The 14,344-nt window shown below is 45.5% G+C and overlaps 2 protein-coding genes across 2 annotated transcripts; one reads left to right on the top strand and one right to left on the bottom strand.

Moving 5' to 3' along the window:
* Positions 1 to 5,610: 5,610 nt before the first annotated feature.
* LOC125546270 (proteinaceous RNase P 2-like) lies at positions 5,611 to 9,506 on the top strand. Its single transcript, XM_048710481.1, has 6 exons — positions 5,611 to 6,687; positions 7,965 to 8,066; positions 8,165 to 8,340; positions 8,579 to 8,702; positions 8,786 to 8,854; positions 8,970 to 9,506. Exons 1-6 carry the CDS (start codon positions 5,617 to 5,619, stop codon positions 9,201 to 9,203), a joined length of 1,776 nt encoding a protein of 591 aa, XP_048566438.1. The 5' UTR covers positions 5,611 to 5,616; the 3' UTR covers positions 9,204 to 9,506.
* Positions 9,507 to 9,765: 259 nt separating this feature from the next.
* On the bottom strand, positions 9,766 to 13,763 carry LOC125546271 (probable aspartyl aminopeptidase). The gene is made up of 9 exons (XM_048710482.1): positions 13,446 to 13,763; positions 13,014 to 13,149; positions 12,297 to 12,569; positions 11,674 to 11,821; positions 11,323 to 11,562; positions 10,868 to 11,000; positions 10,610 to 10,791; positions 10,315 to 10,427; positions 9,766 to 10,052 (listed from the first exon to the last, which is right to left on the bottom strand). The coding sequence occupies exons 1-9, from the start codon at positions 13,663 to 13,665 to the stop codon at positions 9,944 to 9,946; spliced, it is 1,554 nt and encodes a 517-aa protein (XP_048566439.1). The 5' UTR covers positions 13,666 to 13,763; the 3' UTR covers positions 9,766 to 9,943.
* Between the last annotated feature and the right edge of the window lie 581 nt (positions 13,764 to 14,344).

Genomic DNA, 14,344 nt, shown 5'->3' with positions numbered 1-14,344 from the left:
ACATATCCAAAACTTGGTTGCATTCTTCATCTTCTTTTTCCTTCTTGTACTAGAGCAATCATGACCACATGGGTTTTTCTTCACCTTAAAAAGAGAGATAGAGGTAATTAGCTAAAAACACTTGACAATTATGCAATAAATGTTCACAAATGAATAGAGTTAAACAATTACCATTACAGTACACTTATCCTCCGTCGTAGAAGCATGTATCCTCCATGGACAATTATCAGCATCTTGTCTTGAACAATAGCCCCTAAACCGATGAGGTGTACTATACTCGGTATTATACTCAAATTCATGTTTGATTGCATGCTGAGAAAGTGCCAACTTGAACTCTTTCATGCTGGGATATGTAAAGCCTTTTGTCATTGGAGGGTCTAATTTGTCATACTCTACATGTGGAGTATGCTCTGCCTCATGGCACTCCTCATCCTCCTCTACTTCATCATCCTCTACTTCAGACTCCCCTACTTCATCGTCCTCTACTTCAGACTCCTCTACTTCAGACGCCTCTACTTCATCATCCTTTTCTTTATTACGATAAAGAACCACATCAAAGGGCATAGGTTCGTCCACTTCATACATATTCTCCTCATCAACACCAACATGCTCATTCTCAGGTCTTGGGTTGCGAAGGTAAGTATCATCCTCATGTTCTATATTGCTGTTAGGTTCATCCCACTCGGTGATAGGCTCATATGGTTCCGAGGGATCACAATATGCAATAATCATATGCAACATCTTTGTCTCCGAGTGTTTTTCAAACATAATCATCAAATCTTGGTCAGATTTTACTTCTGGATAGTTTTTAAGAGCATAGTCATAATATTGCACATGTGCAACTTCCAAATAACGCGGCGGGTACTGCTCTACAATTGACTCGACCAAATCCTTATAATTTGTCAAGTCACAATCGATAACCTTCTCAAAACAAAAACATCTTATGTCCTTTCGAGCTTTCTTTGGATTGCCAAACAATTTCGAATTTGGATCCATCCTGTGAATTAAAAGACAACTTTAAACTTTGCTTTAAACCTATACATGAGTATTGCTAGACAATCTGATCATTAACAGAAATTAAGTGAAAAGATCTCTTCCTCAAATACACAGCTACACAAACTAGCACAATCTATGCATGATAATTGCTACTAGATGGACTGGCCCTTACCCATCTGGACACGCCCATGTTGCTGGCGGCAACTGAGTACCTCCCTGGCCTGAAGCTGCTGCCAAGAACGACCCAGCCGTGCCCTCGCCGGAGACCCCAGCCACTGCCGCGCCCTGGCCCGAGCCAGCTGCAGCCGAGCCACCGGCCAGGCCCGAGCCAGCTGTAGCCGAGTCTCCGGCCTGGCCCGATGCTGGCTCAACCCCACCGCAGCCCGAGGCTAGCCCGATGCCCTGGATTGACCTGACCTCAGCCCCGCCGGCGCCATCGGCAAGCACGTCCGCAGCCGCGCCATGGCCGTCGTCCGCGGCGTCGTCTCCATCCGCAGAACTGCCGCCATCCATAGCCCTCCGCCGCCGCCGCTAGGTCTGGGAGGTTCGCCGCCGCCGCCTCTAGGGTTGGGAAGAAAGGGGGTGAGAAGAGTCGGGTCGGGAGAGAATAGAGAGACCGGTTTGGTCTCTGGTTTTCTTTTTCCTCAAAGGGGTAATTTCGTCCAACGAGAAAATACTGACATCAGTCAATCCAGATCTTAACGGCATATGCTAACGGACTTGACGGAAGTGTTAGAAAGGGAAAAAAATTACACTTGGTGTTATTTAGGGAAGAACATTTATTGGAGTGTTAAATAGGGAACCAATATTTAAAACAGTGTTATATAAGGAATTTTCTCGTAGTTAGGACAGGCGCACTCGGTTGCGCTCTAACTTCTGTTGCGTGGGGACGGGCACCCGAGTGCCGGAGAAGAGGTTCACGACGAGGAGATCGTCGGAGCGGGACACGGTGGAGACCCAGCATCCGTCATGCGACCCCACAAGACGATCGCCCCACGGGAACCATTGCAGCGGGATGTGCACGGCCCTGCCGTCCTCGTGGCTGTACGCTAGCGCCTCCCGTTGGCTCGTTCCGCTTCCCGGCGACAGGAGCAGCAGGGGCAGAGCCGGCAGCGGCCGGTGGCACGACGCGGCGGCGCGCCATGTAGTGCAGACGGCAGCGAAGCGCGCCCGGTCGTACGCGGAGTTGGCTCTGAGATACACCGTGCCGAGGAGATCATTGGGCAGGTCGGCCCACCGCCATCTGTCGCCGGCCATCGCTGTTAAATCGCGACTGTGGCAGATTGGATCGGTGTGGTTGTTGGCAGGAACGCACGATCGATCTCGGGTCCATGGAAGGATCACCCTTATTACGTATTCTAGTTTTTTTTCATGGGCTTTTTCTTTAAAACACAGTGACCCTTATATATACGCACATACACATATTTCATGGGCTCTTTTTCTTATTGTTTTTTTTAAAACAGGGCAAAAGATTTGCCTCATATATTAATTAAGAGAGGAACAGAGTTTTACAAGTGTCCATACAATACCGCATGACAATTACTCGCGTATTATGATTTCCCCTAGTTTCTTTGCACCCGCGGCGACCCATAGTTTCGCTTTCTCGAGGATGATGTTGAGGATGATCGGGGGCGGTGCACTTTTATGTCGAAAGACCCTGGCATTCCTTTCGTTCCAAATTGCCCAAGAGACAAGCATGGTGAGAGAGGCCATGGCCTTGCGTGATGGAATATCCATGTCGGTTCTTCTATCCCACCACTCCTCAACGGATCCCGCCAAGTGCCATGTAGATATATCAACATGTTCAAGGCCAAGTTTTGCGACCAGCATGCTCCAGAGTCTGATGGTGTAACGACATTTGAAGAAGAGATGTGGCCCGGTCTCGGGCTCCCGTTTGCAAAGCGGGCATAAGCCACAATTTTCCCATCCACGTTTTGCAAGTCTGTCGGCAGTCCAAATTCTGTCCTGAAGGGCCAACCAAGCAAAGAACTTGACCTTTGGTGGTGGCCAATTCTTCCATATCATGCGGTCCAAGGGGGATATCACCAGGCCCAAGAATTGGGCCCTATAGGCTGAGGCCGCGGAGTAAACCCCATCATTTTTATGTTTCCACACAATCACATCATCTTCCATGTTTTCCTCGTCGAGGCCTCGTAAATAAGGGGAGCAATGTCTTTTGGTTTACGGCCAAGCAGCCAAGGAGAGTTCCAAAAAGGCGTTCTCGCTCCGTTCCCCACAGTGATGGCGGTGGAGGCGTAGAAGAACTCAAGGTCCTTCTCGTCACAGGGGTTGCCCAGACCCACCCAGAGTTTGGATGGGTCTGTCCATTCATACCAAGGCCACCGCAGTCTCAGAGCACGCGCAAATTTTTCAATGTTGAGGACACCTAGACCACCATATTCCAAGGGACGACATACTACCTCCCAATTGATTATGTTTACTTTATCGGGGTATCAGTGGGTGTGTCTACAGGGAAATAGTGGAACGCTATTTAGAGAATATATTTTCAGAATTTCAATACAGTTAAAGGTCGTGTTGGAAAAATACAACCTAATTGGAATTGATATAAACTTATGGATGGAAAAAACCTACCCAAAGAACTAGAAGAACTAGTTGAACAAAAAAAATAGCATGTGAAATAAGTAGAAAATTGTTAGTGAAAATAGTATTCATGGAAGGAGTGTTGAACAATTAAGGAACAAAAGGTACTTGTGATTAATGTGAAATTAAAAATTCAAATAGTCTTGTTCCGGAGGGTTCCTTTGCAAATGGCACATCAATTCATATGATTGTATGTTAAAAGAATATTCTCTTCGAAAACTAGAAGGCAAAACATCTTTAATTAGACACTTCATGACCAGCATCCAACGGTCTAAAAGCCAATTCTTGAGCCTACCTAGGTCAGCCATGGGATCATTGGCTCGCCTCTATGCTGATTATGTGCAGGCGGTGATGTAACACTAGCTAGTGGCTAGAACCATGAAAAACCTAGCTGTTCTTCTATTATTTTCTCCTTTTGCTTTTCTTGGCATATTCTGAGTGGCCTAGACTAAATTTGTTAATTTGTAGGTCAAGCTTCACTCAATGTCATTCTTTTTGCATGGCTTTTACTTACCCATGATGGGTTTAGTACAACTGACCCACGTGAATGTCAACTATGTACTCCCTCCGTTTCACAATACATGCCTTTCATTTATCAAAATATAGATGTATCTAGACATATTTTAGTATATAGGTACATTTTTTTTTTGACAAATGGAAGTCAAGTATTTTGGAACGGAGGAAGTACCATGGGTACAACATTAAAATAAAGTCCTTCGGGTCAATTCGTGTATAAACAAGGTAGTTAATTCTCGTCATAACCGGTCACCAGCAGGCAGCAGCAGCAATACAGTGCACATACGGATCGTACTATCTCAGGCAAGAACTCGCAATTCGAGCTACGGCATGTTGTGGCAATTGGTAGCCGTGGTTGCTACTGCGATGGTGGTCTTTTGTGCCGTCACATTTGTTGGCGCCGCCGCTCAGGTGCGACTCTACCCAAGGAATTCAAGGTGGTGGCAGCGGATGCATGGCCCGCCGCTCAGCTGCAAGACGTTCTGTAGTGAGTATGCCTAGGATAAATTTGATACGCACATTTCCTACATAAGTGGCAATGCAAGTATGTAGTTAATGTGTACCTTTGAAACGATGTTATACATACATGTCCTGATGATGCACAATACTATTTATCAACGTTTCTCCCTTGAGTGTGTGATTTCTAACCCCGGAGTCTCATGCGGTGACCGGGATAACTTTTACTTCAATGGCAAGAAAGACCGGGACTTTAGCATCGTCTTTGACCCCCAACCTTCACATCAATGCCTACTCGCTCCGTCCGCGAATAAGTGTACTTCTAGCTTTTGTTCTAAGTTAAAGTTTTAAAATTTTGACCAAATATATACAAAAGAGTAGTAACATATATGACATAAAATTGATATATTATGAAATTACAATTCAAAACAAATCTAGTGATACTAATTTAGTGTCATTAATGCTGCTACTTTTTCCTATAAAGTTGATCAAAGTTTTAAAACTTTGACTTAATACAAAAGCTAGAAGTACATTTATTCATGGACGAAGGAGTACATCATTAACAAGTGCAATCCAACCACGAGCCATGATTTAACCTGGATTCAGGCCTCGGCATCTGCTACGCTATTTTCGTGGGCCACGAAGACCTTGGAGTGGAACAACGACGTCAATCGAGGCATAGATGTCCGATCACAACGACCGACACCACTAACGGTGTTCAATATAACGACAAAAAAAAAAGGTGGTGCCACAGGAGTGTAAGCCCCGTTCTGTTAATCCATTACGGACCAAGTGAATAACTGTGAGATTGGCCAATTGACCCAGAGCCGGCCCCCTGTGATTGGGCTCCACACTCGTCTCTGCCCCCCGCCGAGGCAGGGAGAGCCGGCTCATGGGCCGTCCACGTCTCCGTGGGCGCATCGCTGCGCATGGGGCCCGGGGACTTTCCAGGGCTGGTTAGGCCCGCTCACTTCATCCTGTGGCTAGTGCTCCAAGAGGCACCTACTCCGCCTTATAAACCGCGATGAACTCCTCTCGGCTAGCGGTATGGGACTAATCTCAGCGACCGGCAGCGCCCTCCTGCCAAGAGTATATGGGCCATGGCCGCTGAGCGGCTCCAAGTCCAAACCCTCGCTTCCCGTTAGGGTTTCTCTCCAGCCGCCCATGGCCACCGCCGCCGCCGCCGCCGGCGACGGGACCCGCCGTAAGCGCGGCCGGGGCGGGAAGGGCCCCAACTCGGACCTCTCCCGCACCCTCACCGACTGCACCCGCCGCGGGGACGCCGCGGCGGCCATGGCCGCCTTCGACGCCGCCGTCTCCGGCCCGGACGCGGCGCCCGACCTCCGCCTCGCCGCGCACCAGTACAACCAGCTCCTCCACCTGCTCGCCTCCGCGGACCGCGCCGCGTTCCCGGCCCACCCGGCCGCCGCCGCGCGCCGCGTGTTCGCCCACATGCTCGGGGTCGGGGCTCCCCCCTCCGAGGCTACCATCACCTCGCTCGCCCGCGTCGTCGCCGCCGCGGACGCTGAGGGTGCCGACGAGGCCTTCGGGCTCGTCTCCACCATGCGGGAGAAGTACGGCCTCGCGCCACGCCTCCGGTCCTACAGCCCCGTGCTCGCGGCGTTCCGGCGCGCCGGGGAGGCCGGCAAGGCCTACGCGGTTGAGGCACACATGGCGGCATCCGCCGTCTCGCCGGAGGAGCCTGAGCTCGCTGCGCTCCTTGAGGTGAGCGCCAAGGCGGGGGATGCAGACAAGGTGTATGAGTATATGCACAAGCTGCGGCGAGCGGTCGGCTGTGTTAAAGAGGAGACTGCGGAGGTGTTGGAGGCATGGTTTCGGAGCGAGAAGGCGGCGACGGCTGGTAAGATGGATTGGGATGCATGCCAGGTGAAGGACGCCATTGTGGCGAATGGCGGTGGGTGCCATCAGCTGGGGTGGCTCCAGAGTGGCCCGTGGATGGTGCAGCGGGTGAAAGTTGGGGCAGAAGGCGAGTGTGGCGGATGCGGATGCCGCCTAGCTTCTGTTGATATTGACATGGAGGAGACACAGAAGTTTGCTGACTCTATTTCTGGGTTGGCCCTTGAGAGGGAGACCAAAGCAAATTTCAGCCAATTTCAGGTGCATATATACTGTCCCTTGGGTTTAACTCCCTAGCTAACCTGGAGCATTGCACATTTTGTTAATATAGTTAGTTTCTTTAGTTTACTGGCAATTGTGATATGCAGAGTAGATATTGTGTTTGGTTTTATTCCATTTACTAGCTGGCACCGTGTGGTTTTCTAAGAATTAAATTGGGAAAACGAGACCTGGAGATAGTATGCCTCCCTGTTTTCTGAGGATAGTGACTTGTATCGTGACCAAATTCAGTAGGTTTATATGATAAGCTTCTTCATCTATGTTAATTTTCACCTCCGTTTATAGAACTCTGGTTGTGTTAACAATCTGAGTAATCCTGAAAGACCTTGTGGTTGGTTAACATGCCTTCAAAATAATTGCTTGCAGAAGTAACTGCTCCGTAAGTTTTAGTTAGGGGAATCCATAATCTTCATATAATTAAAGCATGACATTCACCTGGAGATAGTGTGCCTCCCTGCTTTGTGCAGATAACTGCTTGTGTGATGATATGTTGTGGCCAAATTGAATGGGCTTATATGATTACTTTCTTCATCTATATTTTATGTTTGGTTTATAGAAATTGAACTACTGTTGGTTAGCATACTTGAGGCATCCTTAAAGACCTTCTGGTTGGTTGCCATGTCTGCACAATAATTGCTTGCTCAAGTAACTGGTCCTAAAGCTGTAGTTAGTGAAATCCATAAAAAAATCATATAACTAAAGCATGACAGTTATTATTAGTCTAGAAATAAAAACTAGCTAATGAGAAGTGCCAATCAAATTAACATAAATTGTGATAGGCAGACTCATGTGTGCTTGGTTTTACTCAATTAGTAGCTGGCATTGTGTGATTACTAAGAACTAATTTATCAAAACTATACCTGAAGAAAGCGCGCCACCCTGTTTTGTGCATATGACTACTTTTGGTGTTGTTGTTCTGTAGCCAAATTAAGTGTTTGTACAGTAAGTTTATATGTTGATTCGTTTATGGAAACTGAACTGCAGTTGTGTTAAAACATTTTAGTCACCCCTAAAGGCCTTGTTTTTGGTTGCCATACTGCACAATATTTGCTTGCTCAAGAAACTGATCCTAAACCTGGTAGTCAGGGGAGTCCGTATTCACCTGTCTAGGAACTAAGGTAGCTTAAGGAAAGATGACAATCAAATTATGTTCCGTATACTGTATTGATTTGTCTGTTGCTTTTATTTGGAGAAATACATGTTTATAAAGTTCAGAACATAGTTTTTCCTTTTACAAGCTGAAATTTTGACTTCTGTAGGAGTGGCTGGAAGCACATAAAGAATACGAAGCTATAGTCGATGGTGCAAATATTGCACTTTATCAACAAAATTTTGCTGAGGGCGGTTTCAGCTTAGTTCAGGTCTGTGCATCATCCTACACTGTATTCTGATGTGCTGTCACCACTGAAGTAATTTGTACTAATCCCATGTTCCATTTGTCATGCTTAATATAGAGCAGTTGGATGCTGTTGTAACTGAGCTACGAGATAGATATAATGGGAAATGGCCACTTGTTATACTACATAATAAACGCATCGCTAAGCTTATGGAAACTGCATCCAATAGGCATCTTATTGAAACTTGGAGAGCAAATGGAGCATTGTACACATCGCCAAGTGGGTCAAATGATGACTGGTAATGTTTTCCCCACTTTCTAGCCGTGGATATTCTTGCACTTCTTGTTTCACATTTGTAGTATGCTTCAGATATTAATCTAAGTTCAAGTTCGCCTTATTCTGAGCTGGAAGTGCATCTCTTACCCTGAACTGCATATATTGACTAATATGTGAAATTAGATTGTTGTTGATTTTCAGCATCTTACCAACTGTTATGTTTCCTGGGTTTGCTAAATATATGTGATATAACTTTGCAGGTATTGGCTATATGCAGCAATTGGATTGAACTGTTTGCTCGTGACTAATGATGAAATGAGAGATCACATATTTGAGCTCCTAGGATCATCATCCTTCTTCTACAAGTGGAAGCAAAGACATCGGGTGTGCACTGCAAAACTTATGAATCATATAACCACTCCTATTCCTATTTATTTGTTAATGTGCTAATCTAATTGCAATTGCAGGTCAAGTACACTTTTAATAAAGGGAAGGCGGTGCTTGTTCTGCCACCCCCCTATTCTTCGGAGATTCAAGTAAGTATCCAACTTAGGTTTATATAGAGCTTCCTATCATCACAGGAATCCGAGACAGGATCCCGGCATGTGCCGATGTTGGAACGTGCTGTCACTGATGTTGTCTTCATCGCAGGAATCTGAGACAGGATCTTGGCACGTGCCAATAGAGGAGAAATCTGGCGACGAGAGAGCTAGGACTTGGCTTTGTATTGGTAGGACAGATCTCACCAAACCACCCTGTGAACCTCTGGTGGCCAACCGAGTTGCCCAGGATTTATCTCCATCTGAGGCATCTAACGGAGCTGGGCAGAGGCAACCTGAAGAACAGGCTGCACCAGTAACTGGCAAAAGAAAGGATAGAGATTGACGCCGCTGCCATTTGTGGGCAACTGAAGCATGCCGTATTTCTGCGACGCGCTTGGTTCTGCGTTCCTATAGTAGTCCAGGAACAGGGATGCAGTGTTAGCGACATCCCTAACAGCCTGTTTGTGTTTTACAAGCATTGTAAAGTACACCTGACTTGCGTGCAGCTGTGCACCAATTTGGTTCAGTTTTCATCGAGTTTTCTTTTTTGGCAAAAAGAACTGCATTGGTTCAAAGGATAGTTGTTATCATCCATGATCACATTGTACAACAGTGGGAGGTTAAACTGGCTATACCATTTATTTTCCGTGCTATGTTTTTCCTTGGCAATGATAGTGTGAACAAGTGAACAAGAACGGCCATTGTTGAGTGTTAAGTTTCAGAAAAGCTATTAGAATGTGTTATTTGTTTTTTCTTGTTTGATCATTTTGCGGAGTTGTACCAGCAGCAATTAAGTTAAGTGTGCCTACAGCAATTAGAAATTTTCTAATTTACGGATAAAACTAACTGTGATCAGCAACAAGGAGAAACAATTAGCTTCAGAAATTTAAGTTATAAACACAATCTCAAGGAAATTTCTGTTAATTTGTATTATTGCTTGGGAAATGATTTTCAAAGCCAGTGCTCTTGTCTTAAACTAGATCGGATATACAACAAAAACTGATACTATGATCAAGACATTATTCAGAGGCCGAGCTGAATATCCATACATTATTCAGAGACTGCACATTCAGATGTCAAGAGCTAAAAGTCTACATTCAGTTTCTGGTCAATGTCCGAGAACATCTCGAAGAAAGCTTTGAAGTGCTTGTATGTGGTGTCTATGTCTTCTCTGCCACACATTTCCCGAACGCTGCAAACCAATGCAATAGTGGTCAAGTACTTGTAATACAACACATGATTGTAGGAAGAACCATGATGCGGATAGAGATAGATACAAATCGAAGCATATTATTCATGAGATGTGATTGTCATTTGTGTTCCATTTGCAGCATCTCGGTAAGACATTGTGTATGTGAACTGAAAGAGAAGTCGTATAGCTGATATTTTTCCAGATACATGCTAAATCAGTGTGCGATAACCAACAGGTGCAAAGAAGAGAAAGCTGAGCATACCTGTGCATGGAAAGCTGAGGAATACCACAATCAACAGTCCGTATGCCAACACCGGAAGCAAGTATGGGACCGATAGTTGACCCACAACCCATATCATTCCTCACAACAAATTCCTGTAGGGTATTCATTGCATCAGTACCATTTCTCAAACTCACTCACATACTCGAAAGACAGCAAATTTTATCTCATAGTTAAATAGAGAGTAAGAAAACGATCATCATTTGTTTAAACAGTGAACCTTGCACCAGAAGGAATTTTGTAACCGTTGTTTAAAAGCAAAGAAGTCAAAAAATACCTGGACGGGAAGGTTATGAATTCGAGCTATTTCTTTGAAGAGAAAAGCTGTTACAGCACTTGTGGCATAACGCTGGTTAGCATTATGCTTGATAACAAGTCCTTTTTGTAGTTCTGGTCTGTGGTACTCTTCATGCTTGTCTGGATAGTTTGGGTGCAGGGCATGAGCCATATCTGCGGAAACTGAAAGGGAGAACAGAGTTCAATCAGAGACTTGTCACACGCTATACCCAACAGACAGTATAGACATGAATCCTACCAAGGAAAGAAGAAGTTAGTGCACGCTCTAAAGCCCCCTCCCCCATGGACTGATGCATCAAGGAGTCAACAATTCGTCTCATGGCCTGGAATATGGTTGGTGCACCTGCCCCTTGCATCGAATTTGAACCAACCTGAACAGTGTCATGTTATAGCACGAGGAAGAAGAAGCCAGGCACAGAAAACAAACAAGGACACCCTAGATAGTTCTAATTCAAAAATCCTTTGTGCAAATATTTTATACATAACTATATCATTAAGAACTACTCTTAGTCCAACAATCAGCAATAGTTTATGTGAACATGAGCAACTACTGAGCTATAACTTATCAGTGATATTTCTCATTCACAACCATATTAGTCTTAAAGCCATCAAAACAGGCTCCAAACAAGTATTAGGAATCCAGGATATGCATACATATACTTGTACCAAGGAGAGCAGAACTTGTTCGAATACCTCTTCGTTATCAAACAAAGCAATCATTCTAATACCCTTCTCGTTGGACAAATCTTCTGGCATCTTGGAAGAGCCCATGAGGGATTTAAGGGCACAATAACATGAAGCGAGGTTATCCAATCTACCAGAATAAATGAACTCATTCTTCCCCCCACCAAGGCAGCTAGGTTGGGTATCACACACGTTCAACTCCATACCAATAATTTCATCTGATCCACAACCGATTTCTTCTGAAAGAACCTGTGGGTCAGAAAGTTGGCTATAAGTGCAATTTGAAGCCAGCTTACAAATTTAAAACTAAACTCTTGCTTCAATGATGGGCAATAGGAAAAGGATAGAGAGTGGAATTACTTGCAAAAGTAGTGAATGATGGACAATCTTTGTGGAACTTGAACTTTTTTTGTCATCAGAACTGATAATAGTCTCTTCACATTTTGTTGCAAGAAGTGGAGCCAGATGATTCTCTAGATTAGGCTTGAATCCTTCAGAATTCACTGTGCTAAAAGGAAAACAACTCACTCAGCTACACATGGAATGGCCAAATAAAGTTACAGCTAAATAGGATAGCAATAGCAACAACCTACTAGATGCTTGGCTGCAGATTCAATGAACTTGAAAGGATGGTATCGAGATAAGCTTTCAAAAAACTTAGATGCAGATAAATGGTGGATTATATGGGTAAAATGGAGGAATGTTACTACAGATAAATCCATTTAAACAGGACATCAACAATCTACTGGATGCATTGAAAGAATGTTACTGGGATAGGTCTCAAATACCATGATATGGATAAATTTTCTATTATAGAAAAAAAAATCATTATACTTGGGAAGGGCCACACGAGACTGCAGTACTAGAAGAGATGTCTAAAACTCTATTGCTAGCCAGAGGGTAGAAGACTACATCTTAGATTGCATTTTAGTTCTCAATGGAAAATTGAAATTAACAGTGATAGAAAGGGCATGAGAAATAACCGGTCAAGATGTATAGCCAGTGTCGGTACGCGAATGAGTGGTCTGTTCACTTTGACAAGCTTATGCGTAAATGAACCATCTGGAACCTTGAGGATGACTCGTCCGGCCAGTGTTAGATCTCTATCAAACCATGTGTGCCACAACCCACCTCCATAGGTCTGTACACCTACCATTTGATGGCCAGATTTGAAAGAAGCAGATCTCGGTTTCAGCTTGAGGCATGGACTATCAGTGTGGGCTGCAATTATATTGAAACCATTACCAACTCTGTACCTGCAGAACAGAACAAAGGCATTTGCATGTCTTTCAGATTAAACATGCACTTACGACAGTTTCACAATCACAAATTTTTTATTTGAAATCATGTTTTTGGTACTGAGCCATGGGATACGAATTATTAGTTTGAAACTCATAGTATGTTGCCATGGGATACCACCCAGCAATCCAGAGCTTTTACAGATCTTCGAAATTAGGACGAATACAGTACAGGCATGAGAAGAAAAACAAATTCTAATGCTGTCATGACCTCTTCCTTAACTACAGATATCTAAATCACTTAAATACTATGGTCATGCTTTATGCTACAACAGAGGTTTGTTTGATAAGATTGAATTGCCAAAATATAAGATATGCAGGGCAAGGTTAACCAAGAAATCTTGAGTGATAACACGAATGCACTTCGAGTATGGAGGAGCGGAGCTCTTCGAACAAACTCACTTTTCCCCGACTGCAAAGGCCACCAAGCAGGACATGTTGCGAGTGAAGAAGTAGCGGCCACCAGGCTGCAGGTCCCAGTCGTCGTTCTCGCTGAGCAGCTCGAACCCCGCCGCGAGCAGCTGCCTCTTGGCCTCGGCTGAAACCATGACCAACACAAACAAACAGGACGAAGTAAGCACTTGAATAGTTGAATTTGCCACCAACAGGCAACAATGCCTAAATGCCAGGGTCCATGGTGCACATAGTTCACAAGATAATTAGCAGCATTTAGTGGTAAGAATGGGCGGCGAGCTAGCGTTCGTCCCGGTGAGGAATAAGACCGAACAGATTGAGGGCCTCGCGCATGCGGAGCAGAGACGGGACGCCTGGCGTGGCGTGGGTTGTGAAGCAGAAGCATGGAGCGGAGGGGCTTTCGCTCGCTCGTTCACTCACCAGTGGCGTGGAACTGCGTCCATGACTCGTTGAGGTAGTCGAGCAGGCCGCCGACGATGGAGGGCGAGGGGGAGGAGGGGGCGGCGGGGTGGTTGGAGCAGAGGAGGCGGGAGGCGGGTGCAGCGGGTCTGGTGGTTGGGAGGGCGCGGCGCCAGGGGGAGGAGAAGGCGGCGAGCGGAGCAGGCGGCGGCCGGAGGAGGTGGAGGCGGAGCAGCGCCATCGGCGGCGAGGTATGGAGAGGACGACGCGATGGATGAAGCGCAAGCCGCAGTGTAGCTCCGTCCACCGGTCCACGAATCCAGCCACGTGCCTTACGCTGTTACGCAGGTGGGTACTGTATTAGACTCGCATCTCCGTCCTCAAACTACTCGTAACACCACACATATCTAAATAAAATAGATGACTTTTTTTAATAGAAATACTTGTATTCCTCAGTTACCAGGTCATTACAATCTTTTATTTTGCGGGGGTAAAAGGAGTTTTATTACTTGATAATAGTGTTACAATCAAGAGGCCAAAGCTCCTCGATACAAGGTGGAGCCGAAGTTAACCATACAGCAGTGGTACACTCCGTACGGCTATAGTTGGCCAACCGATCTGCAACTCTATTTTGACTATGATGAATTTTCTGAGAATAAAACTCCCTATTACACATTAACTCCTTGATCTCATGAACCAGGTGCCCATATGCAGAGTGCTCCAGTCCCTTGCTCGCCAAACTTGATAGTGCTTCCGCCGAGTCCGACTGAACGATCACTGGGAGTGAAGTATGTTGGATGGCCAGAGCTATACCTTGCATTATCGCATGTAGTTCGGTTTTCAGAGCATCATTACAGTGAAATAACACTCGATACGCAGAGAAGATGAGATGTCCATTGCTGTCACGTAGAACCATCCCC

The sequence above is a fragment of the Triticum urartu genome, chromosome 3 (assembly GCF_003073215.2).
Source record: "Triticum urartu cultivar G1812 chromosome 3, Tu2.1, whole genome shotgun sequence".
Taxonomy (NCBI): Eukaryota; Viridiplantae; Streptophyta; class Magnoliopsida; order Poales; family Poaceae; genus Triticum; species Triticum urartu.
This window is presented reverse-complemented; position numbering and strand designations above follow the sequence as displayed.